Source organism: Juglans regia, chromosome 1 (genome assembly GCF_001411555.2).
Source record: "Juglans regia cultivar Chandler chromosome 1, Walnut 2.0, whole genome shotgun sequence".
Taxonomy (NCBI): Eukaryota; Viridiplantae; Streptophyta; class Magnoliopsida; order Fagales; family Juglandaceae; genus Juglans; species Juglans regia.
Window position 1 is genome coordinate 32,575,116 of NC_049901.1, and position 17,739 is coordinate 32,592,854.

General features: G+C 33.0%; 1 protein-coding gene across 1 annotated transcript; it reads left to right on the forward strand.

Moving 5' to 3' along the window:
- Positions 1–14,559: 14,559 nt before the first annotated feature.
- Positions 14,560–17,076, forward strand: LOC108990943 (GDSL lipase-like). Its single transcript, XM_018965067.1, has 5 exons — positions 14,560–14,921; positions 15,335–15,453; positions 15,623–15,853; positions 15,963–16,221; positions 16,692–17,076. The coding sequence occupies exons 1-5, from the start codon at positions 14,651–14,653 to the stop codon at positions 16,991–16,993; spliced, it is 1,182 nt and encodes a 393-aa protein (XP_018820612.1). The 5' UTR covers positions 14,560–14,650; the 3' UTR covers positions 16,994–17,076.
- The last annotated feature ends 663 nt before the right edge of the window (positions 17,077–17,739 follow it).

The following is a 17,739-nucleotide window of genomic DNA, read 5'->3' on the forward strand; positions in this document are numbered from 1 at the left end:
CTCAAATAATTTTCTTTAACTCTACAATATTTTTATTTAAGTTTTTTTTAAATTATTTTTTAAAATCTAATCAAATATCTTAACTCAAATCATTTCATTACAATTTATAAACAATTTAATTATTATTCAATTTTCATTTAATTTTATTATCTAAACATGCCCTCAAAGTGACATATGACACTTTAAAATTTTATTATGGATAAATATTATATATATATTTATATATATTATCATTGCACTTGCCCCCAAAACTGTGGTACTGCCAGTTGGGTCAAAGTTATAGAACCATCAATCTTTAGGCACACGAGAAGCAATGTCTCCAAGCATCTTGATTATTAATGAGTAGTTTTAGGCTAATGTTTCCTAGTGCTACAAATGAGGCTCAGTTCAGACTAAAGTCAATATGAACTATTGGACTGGTGACTTTGTTATTGTTGATATTCTCTATATACAAATGTCTAAGAAATAGCACTCTGTCTAAACAAAGACTCAACCTCACCCTTCATATAAATGGAAAACTCAACCTCTAAGGACAAACTGTCCAAGAGACAAATTCCTTTTTTTATTTTTACTATACAATAAGAAAAATAAGAATGAAAAAATGATGGATTATAGTTTGGACCAACTCCGGTAAACTTTGACAGCGTGTGAAGGCAACAAGTTGGTCTCTTTCAGCCACAAAAATCAGATTTGAAAAGATCTGGTGGTGGCGATTTCGGTGATCCTGCGCATGTGGTGAGAAGAGCTATCGGAATGGGTGGCACGTGAGGACCACTCACAGTTGTGAGCGGTGCGTGAGGAATATGCACAAGGATTTTTGCAAAACTGTCACTATCCTCCAAACGATTTGTAGTCTGGGAGTCTTCTTGTGCTACACATGTCTATCGAGGGTTGTCGAAAAATGGTAGATATGAATTTTTCGTCCTTGAATGGACGAAAAATAAACTAAGGAGGGAAGAAGAGGGAGAAGGAGGAAGAGAAAGGAGAAATAAGGGAATGAGAGGGGGAAGGAGGAGGAAGCTGAGGCCTCCTCATCCGGCAAAACTCAGATATGAAGGCTTTTTTTTTTTTTTTTTTTTGAGTGAGAGAAAGGGTAGCAGAAACACCTCTGTTTTGGTTTGAGATATAAGATTCAAATATGTAAATTTCGCTTACAAATTAAATCCTTCATCATTAACATCACGAATTAAAGTTATTCTTTTAATTCTTTTATTCTTTTATTCTTTTATTCATCTTTGTATCACATGTTAGAGCATTTTGATTGGATGAGCTAAAGTTAAAAGACATTTTTTATGAATGTAAGAGAAATTTGACTTTTAATTATTCCATTCAAATAAATCTCCACATTGGAATAGCTATTTTTTCATTATGTAATAATAAAATAATTTAAGATGAATTTCACTTTAATTATTCACATCAAATCTCCACATTAAATTATACATTTATTTATTATATAGTAATGAATAACTAATAATTTTAAAAATATTTAATTTTTTTAATTATTAATTTTTTTAATTTTATCATATTTTACTATTCTACCTATTATATATTAATTAATAATCATATTCTTATTAAATTAATATATCACTAACTCAAATTAATATATCAATTTCAAAAATATTTTAATTTTTTTAATTATGAAATTTTTTTTATTTTGTTATATTTTACTATTCATAATATTATATATTAATTAGTAATCATATTCTAATTAAATTATGGATTAAAAATAGAAAATAGAAAGAAATTGATGGAGATCTCAGGAGAGAGAAACATATGATAGAAAATGGATTTGATGAATAAATAGTATCTTTCAAATTTGGAAATAACTTTAGAAGTTATTGTAACTATATTCCAAACAGAATATAGCTATTCCAATGTGATACATTTTATAGTTCAATAGTTAAATTTTCATTGGATTTAGCTTTTAGCTAATCCAATGAGAGTTGAGAGTGCTCTTAGTCACATATATTTTCTTTCTTCATGCACTACTATAAATACCGGTTATTATACAAAAATGTAATATAACACTTCATTTTCAGCCTTTTATTCTTTTTCCTCCAAAAGCTTCTCTGTCTCAACTTTTGCTCTACTAGGGTTTCATCTCTTGCCGTGCTATGCCTTCGTCCATTTGTATTTTGATAGGGTTTACATTTTACATGGTATTATATGTCCTTTTTTTATTGCTTCCATGGCGTCGTTGCACAAATCTATCACCAAGGATGTCACTTCTCCTTATTTTCTTCATCCTAGTGATAGTCCTGGTGTTCTTTTGGTCACGCAGCCTCTTCTCGGTGTGAACTACCATGATTGGTCTCATTCGATGTCTATGGCCCTCTTGGTGAAGAATAAGCTTGGATTCGTTGATGGATTATTCCTAAACCTTCGGATCCAACAAATTATCTCCTTTCTCCATGGCTCCAATGTAACAATATGGCGATATCTTAAATGTTAAACTCTGTTTCTCCTGAAATTTCTTTTAGTATCTTGTCTATTACAACTACTTGTAAGATCTGGTTAGATCTTAAGGAACGATTTTCTCAAAAAAATGGGCCTCGCATTTTTCAGTTGCAGAAATCGATTTTCTCTCTTTCTCAAGGTTCTCTTTCTGTAAGTAATTATTTTACTCGTCTTAAGAGCATTTGGAATGAACTTACTAATTACAAATTTGTTCCCACTTGTTCTTGTGGAGCTGTATGAACGTTGAACTTCTATGTTCAACATGAACGTGTTTTACAATTTTTGATGGGATTGAATGAATCCTTTGCACCTGCTCGTGCATAGATTCTACTTATGGAGCCTCTGCCTCCTCTTAATAAAGTTTTTTCTCTTGTTTTACAAGAGGAACAACAACGAGAAATCTCTTATGTTTCTATTTCCCCTGTTGATTCACATGTTTTTGTTTCTCAAAATGATGCACCTAGATCTGTTAAATCCTTTTCTAAGAATGATGAACCCGTTTGTAAACACTATGGAATTACTGGTCATGTGATTGAAAAATGTTACAAGTTGCATGGCTTTTCCTCAGACTTCAAACCGAAATAGAGGCAACAGTCTATGGCTAATAATGTTGTCCTCAGTGATAGCAATTCCTCGATTGTTTCTCCTTTTTCCTTGACTGAGGCTCAGTATCAACAGCTTCTAAATCTGCTTCATCCTTCTAAATCTGCTGATGAAGTTCCTTCTGATGTTAATGCAGTTGTTTCAAATAATTTTTCTGGTATTATTTTTTCTCGAAATAATACTCGTTCTGTTTTTTCTATTACTCAGTCTACTACATTTAATTCAAATTCTTGGATTCTTGATACTAGAGCCACTAATCATATAGTTCATTCTATTGATTGTTTTACATTTATTCCAATTCTGTTAATACTTCTATGAAGCTTCCTAATGGTCAATCTGTGTTTGTTACACACATTGGCTCTATTTCTATTTCTGAACATCTTGTTTTACATAATGTTCTATGTGTTCCAACTTTTAAATTCAAATTGATTTCCATTAGCAAGTTAACACTATCACTAACTTGCTACTTTCTGTTTTCCTTTGACATTTGTCTAATACAGGACTTGATTCATTGGAGATTGATTGGAGTGGGTAGATTGCAGGGAAGCCTTTATATACTACAACAATCAGTCCTTTCTATTTCTAAACCTATTTTTTTTTCTAGTATATATGCTGGTTGTTTACCTGTAATAATATCTTCACATGTTTGCTCCATTTCTTCCAAATGCTCTAATTATGAGCTTTGACATAATAGATTTGATTATCTTTCTAATTCTAGGATGCTATTTGTGAATAATTTTGTTCCTAAATTGACTATTCCATGCAATCTTTGTATGATTTGTCCTTTAGCTAAACAAATGAAATTTCATTTTCCTAATAATGTTCATTTGTCTGATGCTTCTTTTGATCTTGTTCATCATAATGTTTGGGGACTATATTTTGTACCTAATATTGAAGGTTACAAATGTTTTTTTACTATTGTTGATGATTCAACTCGTGCTACATGGCTTTATCTTCTTAAGCACAAATATGAAATTTCACATATTTTTAGATTTTTTTATAAAATGGTTAAAACACAATCCCATTTAAAAATAAAATCACTTCGCACTGATCATGGCATTGAATTTTCATTTGCTCCTTTTTTGCATTCTAAAGGAATCATACATCATCATAGTTGTATTGAGACTCCTCAACAAAACTCTGTTTTAGAGAGAAAATATCAACACATTCTTAATATAGCTAGAACGATGATGATTCAGTCACATCTGCCGATTAAATTTTGGAGTGATGTTGTTTTAACAACAACTTATCTCATTAATAGGCTTCCTACTCCTCTTTTAAAACAAAATCTCAAAAAAATTCTCTTTTTGAGATTTTGTTCAAAACTTCTCCCTCTTATGCTCATTTAAGAACCTTTGGTCGTCTTTGTTTTGCTTCAACTCTACAAAGATCTCGAACCAAATTTGATCCTAAAGCTTGAACTTATATTTTTCTTGGTTATCCTTTTGAGATAAAAGGTTACAAACTTCTTGATTTAAAAACTAATCAATCTTTTATCTCAAGAAAATATTTTCCTTTTACTTCTCAAAACACTACTAATTTTTCTTCTATTGTACCTTTTGTTTTTCCAGTTGAATGTTCAACTTTAGATTCTTTAACTGTGCCTTCAACAACACCTTCTGCTGATTCATCTCTTAACTCCTCTTCACCTTCACATTCAAATGATTCTTCTGTTCAGTCTTCTTCCCCAATTTCTGTCATTGTATCATTATCTTCTGACCTCCCTAGAAGATCTTCTGAGTAAAAAAGGTACCTGGTTATTTGCAGAATTTTCATTGCAATTCCTCTTCTACACACTCCACATCAGATCCTTCAATAATTTATAATTAATCAGGTTCTTCTTCCCTTTTGTCTTCATCTCCTAAATACAATATTTTCAATTTTCTATCTTGTGCTAATATTTCTCATTCATATAAATCATTTGTCATGTCCATTTGTGTCAATACTAAAACTGAGTTCTATCATCAAGCTGTCAAGCACTCTCATTGGAGAGATGCCATGTCAGTTGAGATTGCAGCCTTGGAAATTAATAATACATGGACTGTTACTATTTTACCTCCTAGTAAGCTGCAAGTGAGTTTATAAGATTAAGTACCATGCTGATGGTTCAATTAAAAGATATAAGGTAAGGTTGATTGCCAAGGGTTATACCCAAACTGAAGGATTGAATTATTCTAAAACTGTTTCACCTGTTGCTAAAATGACTACTGTTAGAACTCTTTTAGTCATTGCTGCTGTGAAAGGTTGGCATCTTACACAACTTGATGTAAATAATATTTTTTTTGCATTGGGACTTATCCGAAGAAGTGTACATGGTTTTACCTCCTACCTTTCAAGTTAAAGGGGAGTCACAAGTTTGCAAGTTGAATAAATCACTCTATGGTTTGAAACAGGCCTCACAGCAGTGGTTCTCCAAGTTTTCAACTTCTATACTTAGTATGAGTTTTCAGCAATCAAAAGATGATTATTCTCTTTTTACTAAAACTGATGGTTCGTCTTTTATTGCCCTTCTTATCTATGTTGATGATATTTTCATTGCTAATAATGATATGAAATCTGCTAAGCTTTTAAAGTCCTTGCTTGATGAGAAGTTTAAGCTTAAGGACCTTAGTAAGTTCAAATATTTCCTTGGTTTAGAAGTGGCTCGGTCTCCTCCTGGTATCTCTTTGTGTCAAAGAAAATATTCTTTGAAGATTCTTCAAGATGCTAGTTTACTTGCTTCTAAACCTGTTGCATTTCCTATGGAACAAAATATTAAGTTGAGTAAGGATGTGGGAGACTTGTTGCTTGACCCTACAATTTATAGAAGACTTGTAGGTCAACTTCTTTACCTCACATTAACTTAGCCAAACTTATGTTATTCTGTCAATAGGCTTAGCTAATACATAGCTCAGCCTAGACAGGCTCATTTAAAAGCAGCCTACAGAACTTCACAATATATCAAAGGCATTCCTGGTCATGGTCTTTTCTTCCCAGTTGCCAATACATTATCTCTCAAAGCTTTTGCTGATTCTGATTGGGCCTCTTGTCTTGATAGTAGAAGATCTACAAGTGGTTATTGTGTTTTTTCTTGGGGATTCTTTGGTTTTCTGGAAGACAAAGAAACAAACCACTATTTCTAGATATTCTGCAGAGGCTGAGTATAGATCCATGGCTTCTACCACTTGTGAAATCATTTGGTTTCTCACTCTCTTATCTGATTTTGGTATCTCTCATACTCATCGCTACCCATCCAGTCTTCCATGAAAGAACAAAACACATTGAGCTGGATTGTCATTTTATTCGGGAAAAAAATTCAAACTGGAGTTATCAAGACTTTTCACTTAGCTTCTAGTCATCAACTTGCTGATGTGTTAACCAAACATCTTGGTTTTCAACAATTTCATCACTTAGTTTTCAAGATGGGATTTCATTCTATATACTCTCCATCTTGGAGTGGGTATCACGAATTAAAGTTATTCTTTAATTCTTTTATTCATCTTTGTATCACATGTTAGTCACATATATTTTTATTTCTTCATGTACTACTATAAATACCAGTCACAATACACAGATTTAATATAACAATTCATTTTCAGCATTTTATTCTTTTTCCTCCATAAGCTTCTCTGTCTCGACTTTTACTCTACTAGGGTTTCATCCTTTTCCGTGCTATGCTTTCGTCCTTTGTATTCTGATAGGGTTTATATTTTACAATTAACAACATACAGCGTATTTACTCCATACTGACTTATAAATATAATTTTTTTCATTAGCAAAATCTACTCTTTAGTTATTGTCTGTTATTATTTTGGTTGAGAATTATCCTAGTTGTATTCTACAAATTAGTTTTGAAGCTGGTCTGCCTTGTTCTTAGATAGTATAAGGTTGTTTCTTAATAAAAATAAAATATTACAGTCTCAATTTAAAAACAAAACATATCAGAGTCCGAAACGATAAGAATGAATTAGTAGGAGTGAGAGACAATTTGAGGTAGTCACATGTAAGCCTCTTAACTAGGGGTGTAAACTCAAATCGGAAAACTGGAAAACCGGTCCGGACCGGACCAAACCGGACTGGTTTTACCGGTTTTGAATTGGTCCGGTTCGGAACCGGTTTTTAAAATGTAAAAACCGACTGGTTCCGGTCTGGAATTTTTTGGACTGGACCGGACCGGTTGATTAAAAAAAATAATAATAATATTTTTATATATAATTTTTATACAAAATATTTTATATATATTAAATATTAATATATATAAGTTTTATATATAATGTATAATTATAAATTTTTATGTGAAATTTTTATATATAATATATATAATTATATATATTCATATATGAAATAATTTCTTATTATAATTTATAAATTATTACATAAAATGTTAATACTAAATCACTAAAAGTTTATAATTAATATTAATATATAACTTATAACTATACCAATAGTCTAATATTAATACTATTATATAGGCTAATATATTAATAAAAGTATAAAACAATTTTTTTTAAATCATTTTTTTTTATAAACAAATTTTTAATGACAAATTGTGAAACTTACATTTAAAAAAAATTGGAAAACCGGATCGGACCGGACTGGAAACTAGTAAAACCGGAAGTATCGGTTTGGGAGGGTAACCGGTGCGTAATCGGTTTTGAAAAATACAAAACCGGTACATATCGGTTCGATCCTAGATTTTATCTAAAACCGGACCGGACCGGACCGGTTACACCTCTACTCTTAACAAACACGTGATTTTAATTAGTTTTGAAGTAACACAACGTTTTGCAAACGACAAGATCTATATCGAAAATCTAGGAAAACAAAATATAGAAACCAAAAAGGCATGATTTGATTTGTGAGATTCAAATTTCTAAATTTTTCTTACAAATTAAATGTTGCAACATCAACATTATGCAGTGTATGTAGTCCACACACTACAAGGGGAAATACCTTTACCGGCAATTCAATTTCGCTGGCAAAACCAACAAAATCGCCGCCTATCACCTTTCCCAGCAATTTATAAATCGCTGGACATTCGCCGGTATTAAAACTCCACTTTTGATCTACTCCAACGAAAGCCAAAAATCGCCGACAAAGATTTTTTTCCCGACGAATTAAATTCGCCGCAAATAGTGCCTTTAATCGCTGCAATTTCAAGATACGATTTAGCTGTTAATTGTTGGCAAAGATTAATTCCAGAGATTCATTTTTGTCGCTAAAAGAGCAAAAATCGCCACAATAGAAATAATGGTTTTGAAATAACAATTGCAACGATAAAATTCCGCCGATGTAGCTTAATGCCAGCGATTTTCACATCGCTGCAATTGAGTTATTGCTTGGGGAACACATTTGCAGCGATCAGAACATCGCTGGTAATACCTCAATTACGACAACGATAAAATCGCCGTCCAGCGATTTATGAATAGCTGGGAAATGTGATAGGCGGCTATTTTGTTGGTTTTGTTAGCGAAATTGAATTGCCAGTAAAGGTATTTCCCCTTGTAGTGCCGGTTGATAGAGAATATCTCAACATATATACGACATATGAAAAATTTAACCCTGTTAGATCTTGCTTAAGAAAGAAGCAAAACTATATATAACATAGATGTTACATGTGACGCCCTTAAATTCCGCTTGGAATCGGACGGACATTTGAAGCGTCGAGACATGCAACACAAGGTTACCTGCCCCCGTTCATGACATATAAGATGCAATATTTCTAACATGCATCTAGCATTATACAATATTCGCAGCGGATAATTTTTTTCTTCAGCAATACTATGCACTAAACCGAAATATCCCAAATACTTAAAACATACTTCATACATAATTATGTACTAAACAACTGAGATCACAACACTAGTCCAAAATGGTTGTGATCAAAAGAGTGTTGGAGATTGAACACCACAAATACAAGTAGTAATGAGGTAACTACTGTACTACCATCTACGTCACACCATTGTTTAGTCGATCATTTCCAATTGGTCGATTCTCGATTCTCCTTCAGATCCTGTAACAAAATCTACCATTCGGGGGAAATGGTAGTTGGGACTACCACAGTGAGATTTGATTACAAATTTCAGCAAGTTAACAGGAAACTTCCACACAGGTTAATGATGCATGCATGGCAGTAAAAGCATAAATGCATAATCAAATTATAAGTAATCATAGCATAACTTGACATACAACATAACATAATTGGCATAAATTAAGTTGAAATTGAAGCTTAGCATGAACGTGATTTAAAACATAACATGGACTTGAAACATAGCATGAGCGTGAACTTGAAACATAACATGGACTTGAAACATAACATGAGCGTGAACTTGAAACATAATATGGACTTGAAACATAACATGAACGTGAACATATATAATTTGAACATGAACTTGAACATAACTTGAACCTGAGCATGACATAACATAAATGTGAACTTGGAACATAACGTGAACGTGAACATAACATAACATGAACTTGAAACATATTCTTGTCTCATGGGATTACCATGATTGCGTGAACGTAAATTTGAACATAACATAACGTGAAACATGACTTGAACGTTTTTTTTTTTTTTTGAACATAATACAACTTTCATTAACAACAAGAGTCAGTCATTACATAATTTTTCCATCATAATATCGCTAGCTATTACCACAGGACAGTCCTCCATCCAAACCTTCTCCTCTCCAACATTGAAGGCTAATCTTGCAAGTTTGTGTGCAATGTTGTTTGCCTCTTTATACACAAACCGTACATCCCAATTCATTCTCCCATACATAACTCTCCTCACATCATCAATTATACAACCATATTCAGCCCCTATTTCACAACCATATTCAGCCCCTATTGAACATAAAATAACGTGAAACATGACTTGAACTTGGAATCTTATTCAATAGACTTAATCATTAACGTGACCATATGGGTGCTACACAGGTCCTCTTGAGCTGTATGTCCCTGCCGATTACCGCATCACATCACATATTTCTATACCAGCTGTGAGTGCGTTAATACGTACTCCATAGTTATTGTGGCCCCACGTATTCTACGTATCACAATTGCTGTGTCTCACGTAGTGTATGCTCCACAGTTGTTGTGGCCCCATACTTCATACTCCACAATTGTTGTGACCTCATGACTTATTTATTTGTGCCATACTTGCTGTGGACACACGTAACATAATGTGTAGCACCATCGGCATTAGTGCCTGGCGCGCTCTGATGACCAGCTAATTAGGCCTCATTCGCAACCTGTTGACTGTACTTCGTCAACCTAGGGAATTTCACACCTATTTAGACACTCCAGCGTGAACAAAGGAGTTCCACTAGAATATTACCCCATCCTAGCGCTTAGGGTCGTGATTGACATGAACAACTTAACTGTCATACATGACATTTCGTAACGTGACGTAACATGAACGTGACATAAAAGACAGAAGTCCTAACGTAGCATAACATGACATGAACGTAAAATGACAGACATGACATACTTCGAGACATAAATGTAACAGAGAACATTTCATAACATGGCATACCATATAACAGATAGCATTTCTTAACATGGCATAACATGTGACAATGAATATTACGTGACATGAAATACATGTAACAGATGACATACTTAACTTAATATAACATACTTGCAATGTATAAGCAATACGTGATGGAATATCTCGTGTAACAGATGAATAATTCATGACAGAATAAATTCTGTGTAACAGATAAATATGTAATGACTTGACATGACACATATGATAACATGCATACATACACTTTAGTTCCCTTACTTAACACTCATACACATTAAACTGTTAGTAAGTTAAAAACTAACTTACCTCGATCTTCACGCTTCGAGACAAAACTCAATGCGATCATGAGAAATTGAAAGTAGTGATTTTTAAAAATTAGAACTTAATCACTAACAATTAAGAATATGGATAAATATCAACTTAGAGTAAAATTACCATTTTACCCTCTACATGTGGGAAAATGACCATTTTACCCCTAACTTAAGGATTTTGCATCCTAACTCTAAAAATCACCAAAATTTACATACCTTATGTAAATTTGTCCTAAGCTCAAATATCAATTCAAAAAAATTTAAAACTAAACACAACCATTAAAACTCTATAGAGCCGAAACTTACAAAGGCTATTTCCTTTGATTTTTGTTGTAATTCTTTCAAATCTCAAAACTCATGATTAAACTAAAATTTTTCTTCTACTATACTCATAACATATTCCTAAGAATAATCATGTTTTGAATCATGAAAAAAAGTCATCAAAATCACTAAAACTATACTTGAACTTTTTGGTTTTTCTTCTAAGTTCAAAACAGAATTTTGTTTCTAACTTGTTTTGATCAACCTCTTAATCCATGACTTATAAAGATGTGATCTTCAAACCCAAACATCACATGGTTTAAAAAGATGTTCTAAAATAGATCCAAGCATCAAACTCAAGATCACATGGTTAAACATCAACCAAAACATAAATTTAGCCAAGAACATCATCACTTTGGCCTAACTGAATACCTCCTTGCATAAAATTTCATTTCTTCGAAACTAACATCAAATATTTTCAAAATAACATTCTAACATGTATATAAGATGCTTAGGATCTTCCAATAAAAATATCAAAGCCATTGGAATAATATTAAACCATAAAAGATTTAAACTTTCTCAAAACAGAAACTGTTTTTCCTCTTCCAGTTTCTAAGTTTCTAAACCTAAAAACATATTTCACCAAAACTTTTAATCATGCAACAAATCCTTAACCAATAATCATACACACATGTTAAAATTACTCCATAAAAATTTCGGACCAAGATCTATTCATTAGCTTGGTCAAAAACTCCAAAATATAACACACTTTCCAGTTTATCGCCTAGAATGACCTTTCTGGGGTATAAATAATATTTTACTGATCAAATGATCTCCAAATGGAACGAGTAAGGTATCCACGTAAACTAGACTCCAAAAGAAACAACTTTCATGAAGGAAAATTTGCAATAAAACACTTACAAAAGCTTCGAAATAGGTGTTCAAAAGAGGTACAAAAAACTGTCCGAGAGTGTCTTTTGTGTTCTATGAAGGAAAAGTGTAAAGGAGAGTTGCTTTTCGTGGGAAGTGGACTGGAGTGCCTCTTACACAAGTTATGGAAAGTGATAGGACTGAAGGAAAGGTTGAGTGTTGGCCTTTTCTCCTCATAAAAATCAGTCCAAAATCTTTTCTTAAGGTGGAGTGTAAGAGTGAAAGAGTGAGGTGGCCCTTTAGCTATGTATTTCAAGAACCTTCTAGACCCTTCTTGTAAAGATCTGACCAGCCAAGTAGGGGTACAAAACTTAGCCATGAAACAATGCTAATGTGATCAATTAATTTTGTGGGCCTTAATGGGCCTAAATCGAATGGGCCTAAATTTTGGGGTTTAAAGAGGGTTTGGGTTGCTATCAAGCCCAAATCCAATATCACTTGATCCAATCAATTTTTCAAGGTTGGATAATGATGTTCTAACACAAATTTGAAGGATTAATAGCATGTGGAAGTGATTTAATCAAGTGATTAAATACAATGCTAGAAATCGGATTAGAAAATATTTGGAGGCCAACTTTAGGGTTTTGGGGAAACCGTTTAGGGTTCCGATTTCAACAATGCTTTTAGGCTTTCAATTGGATTTCCACCATTTAGGGTTTTACTAGAATGGAAACCCACTTTGGTCTGGCACAATTTGGTTGAGCAAATGAAATAAAGTTTTGCTTAAGTGACATGATCTCACACATTGATTCCTTCAAATCCAACAAACGTTCCTCATGGTGAGAAGTGTCTAAAATTATTCACTAAATATGGCTAAGATCTTGCCAAGTGTCCAAATAAAACTTCTCTAATCTAATTTGGATATTCCACACTGTAATTTTGAAACACTGCAATTAGTGCGCTTACCGAGATTACTATTCACTCCAAAAAAGTGAATCTTAAACTTCACACTAAAAATTTCTAAATATTCATATTAATATACAGTGAAAATATTATACCGAAATTCAATTTCGAAGTGTCCATAAAAATAATTTCACAATTTCTAACAGACGTTTCGTTCGGAATTAGGAAAATAGGCTATTGCACCATAAAATCCTAAATAATCTACTGAGTCTAATGGCGTAGACCATAATGCATTCTGACACTTCTAACCACCTCAAATAAATAAAACTCATATTTCTAGCACCATAGTGAGTGATAACATTGACTATGTTGACAGACTAAAACCTATGCGATTGGTCGATTCGTAAAAACTTATGGGGTTTTCACGAGATTCCTAAAGTCAATAGAAACTCCACCAATGAATTTCTAGCGGACTGTTACATTACATATATATATATATATATAGTATGTATGACATATACCAAAAACATATATATCATAGGACAATTCAAAAATGACATAAAACACATATTAAACCATATTTTATCCATGACTAATAATATAATGTATAATAATACATATTTATAAAATAATTGAAAAATTCTAAATACTATACTCTTATCTCACTTTAATGATACTAAAGAAAATTCAAAGGTTGATAGACAATGAGAATATGATTAGTAACATTACTCAAAATAATATATCACACATGAGTTATGTTGAATTTAGGCAATATTTGTTTAAGAGCCAAAATAAAGTCTAGTTGAGTTAATGCAAGTTTGGCTTATTCAATATTCAAGCTAAATTTAGTATTTACGGATATCTTATTTATTAAATGCGCAGAGCTTATAGCCTTATTCCATTAGAGCAAGAGTAGTATTTCAAGAACGGCTTATTCATCTGCAGCCCTATGATCTATAACCTTAGATATTAGTGATTTGCAACCTCATATAATCTAAAATCTTTAGGGGATCAGTATATATGGTATTAGTCATGTGTGTGACAAAGAGATATATTTCCATTATTAAATGAAGATATGAAAGAGATTGGATGGAGTAGTTACAACAATTAGTGAAATTATCATGGTTACTTATACCTAGAATATTCTTCTCTCTTGGAATCAAAACATATAATAATATGTCAAATCAATGGGGTTAAACATAATCTTAATCAATAAATAAAGATAGTAAAGCCAAGATTTCTACTCGATGATTACTATGTAATGTGTTACTAACAGACATTTTTCTAGTTGATGATTACAAGGTAGGTAATGTGTGATTATTGTTCCAAGTTTTTGAAGAATTGACATGCTTCATCCAAAATGATCTTAAACAACATGCAATTGTCTTTTTCTCGAGGGAAATGGTCCACCACGAGCCGTCCTACACAGAAGCTCCACACTCTGCACACCACTTAAAAACATATAATTTTACCTTTTTATCCTCATAATATGAGAGTAAAAAGATAAAATCACTTGTTTTTAAATAGTGTACAGAAGTGTGTGGCTTATATTTAGAATTTTTCTCCAGGAAAACCAGATGTCATAGAAGCTATTTAAGACTATGTGGAAGTACTAATATGTGATGGCCTGCATTCTTGGAAAAATAATCTGGGTATAATCCTCTTGGGAAAAGCAAAAAAAAAAAAAAAAAGGAAAAAAGAAAGAAAAGGAAGTGATAGCCTTCATTCTACCTTCATGGCAAGGCTCATCTCCCACTTGGATCACTCCATCATCTTTGTAATTCTAGCATTCTCAATTGGCTGCTGCAAGGCATATGGTAGTCTAGTGGAGAAGAAGAGCAGTCCCCTCTTTATATTCGGAGACTCCACTGTAGATCCTGGCAACAATAACCACATCAACACCATTCCTGAGAACCGAGCAAATTACAAGCCATACGGACAGAATGGCCACTTTGCAGAACCTACAGGGCGTTTTTCTGATGGCCGTGTTATTGTAGATTTCATAGGTAATTGTGATTCTCTTTGCTTCATTGATATTTATATATATAGTTGAAATGGATACGAAAGATGGAAAGTCGTGGAAAAGGCCACGAAATTTCACTGGACTACCAATTTTGCTGCACATAATATAAGCCAATTTAATGGGCTGCTTCCAATAATGTCACTAGAAGCTAGCATTCCCATTCAATACTTCATCTTCAACCACTCTAGCTTTATCTTCAACTCCCCATAAGCCTAGATTTCCTTTGTTTTAATGATTCATGTCCAAGAAAAGAAATGATCAAAATAAATGAAATGATTACTAGACCATCTTGTAGTGGATAAAAACAACATGGTTCTCCAAGAACTTTCGACCCTTTTTTTCTCAATCTTTTATTTACATATAAGCTAACATGCTTAGTTATCCTTTCTAATACAGCTGAATATGCAAGGTTGCCAAGCATTCCTCCATTTTTGCAACCCTCAGCTGAATTCTTCAACGGTGTTAACTTTGCCTCTGGTGGGGCAGGAGTCCTCCCAGAAACCAATAAAGGACTGGTAACTAATTCATTCTAGTGCCTTCTTTTTTTGTTTATTTGTTTTGTTAGCAAAAATATGGGTTCTATTCCTTATATTATATGTGAGAGATCATTGTCATCCATGGACTTCCTAAATCAGTGGAAATTTTAGGTGAGGTTCTGTTCCTTATAATTTATGTTGTTATTAGGTGATAGATCTTCAGACACAAGTGAAATTTTTCGAAGAGGTTCAAGAATCATTGACAGAGAAGTTAGGAGATGCCAGAGCAAGGGAGATTGTCTCAGAAGCTGTTTATTTCGTTAGTATTGGAAGCAATGATTACATGGGTGGCTATCTAGGCAATCCAAAAATGCAGGAAAATTATAACCCAGAACAATATATTGGGATAGTCATTGGGAACTTGACTCAAGCAATCCAAGTAAGCCTTTTTTCCTTCAGGAAGATTTTAAGGCAGCAGCAGCTGGTAGTGTCCTTTGTTTTCTAACTGATTTGAGGTTTCTTACTGCATATATATGTGAATCATTCAGGTACTGTATGAGAAAGGAGCAAGAAAATTTGGGTTTCTAAGCTTGTCTCCACTAGGTTGCTTACCAGCACTTAGAGCTCTGAACCCAAAGGCCAGCGAGGGTGGATGCTTTGAAGAAGCATGTGCATTTGCACAAGCACATAATAATGCTTTAAAAGCTGTTCTGACAAGCCTTGAACATCTACTGAGAGGATTCAAGTACTGCAACTCCAACTTCTATGATTGGCTTCATGATAGAATAATTAACCCCTCAAAATATGGTTAGTGTGTTGTACCTTCCCAACAGCAGGACTGATTCATTAAAAAATACAAACATCATAAGAGCATAAAAAATTTGCATGGTCATTTCTATCTCTAGCAATGATACTTTTTACCTTAAATTTTATCGATTTTAATCGCACTTATTGATGTGATACATTTTAAATGAACAATTAACTTAATATGTGTCACATAAGCATGTATGACTGTGAAAGTTGTAAACAAGTTGTTATACAGTAGTAATTCTATCATATCTCGTGACAAAATATAAAATGAAGAACAAAATTTCTCTTTTATGTCAAGAATGGATCATGAAATTTGCCATCAAGTAATCATGCACAACTCATGAATAGCTCATGTTTGTCCTCACATGATGATCCTCTTAAATGTATAGAGCGCCATGCACAAAAACTGAAAATAGTAGTGTAAGAGATCAAACATCCAATGAAATTTTTTTGATATATATGTGAAGGTTTCAAGGATGGAGTGAATGCTTGCTGTGGAACCGGACCATATGGAGGCATCTTCACTTGTGGAGGCACAAAGGATGTCCCACATTACGACTTATGCGACAATGTAGGAGATTACGTGTGGTGGGATTCTTTCCATCCAACAGAGAAAATCCATGAAGAATTTGCAAAGGCTCTCTGGAATGGACCCTCTTCTACTGTGGGGCCTTACAACCTGCAAGAACTTTTCCTTGGCAAGGAGATGCTAACTATTGCGGATGAAGTTGATGACCCCATCAGTGCCAGCCAGCAATTCAGCTACTAGAGTTGGCATTGCTTTTTTCCATGGGTTAATACCGTATACAGTTTAGGGTGTGGAAAGCTCGCAATTTCTTTGAAAAAAAAAAAGAAAAAGAAAAAAAGTAAAGCCTACTATTAAAAAAATAGTTTTTTTATGTGAGTCTCAAATTTACTCTATTTTTTCAAAAAAATGTGCGGGCTTACCCATTCTAAAACTTCAAATATCATTTCTTTTTTTCTTATAACTCTATGATCCTGTTTTCTTTCTACCGACCTGAAATTCTAGTTCTGGAGAATAATATATAAGCTTTTGATTCTCTATTTCTCATCTTTTTATATTTTCTTTCCTAAATTATTAAAATAAGATATATTATTCTCAAATTTCCTATGTCCAAAACGTTGCAATTTGAAAATATAGATATTAAAGGAGTAACTATTAAATATTCTGACAAATATAGATATATGAATGAGGGGTGCTACCCGCCCACGCATGGGTGGGATTGAACCCCTAGGTCCAAAATTGATTAAAAATACATTTTTAGATCTAAATTATAAATTTAGATTTATAAATATGATTATAATTTAAAAACTAATAACATATATTTATAAATATAAATATATTTATATAAAATATATATAAATAGTGAGGCGGGGACGTTGAAGTCCAAAGCCTATTGTGAGTACGTAATGTACGCATCCCATCTTTGATCATGTTGGGACACTATTTGATTATGTGTTCGGGTTGTCCGCATCTGAAACAGACTCCATATC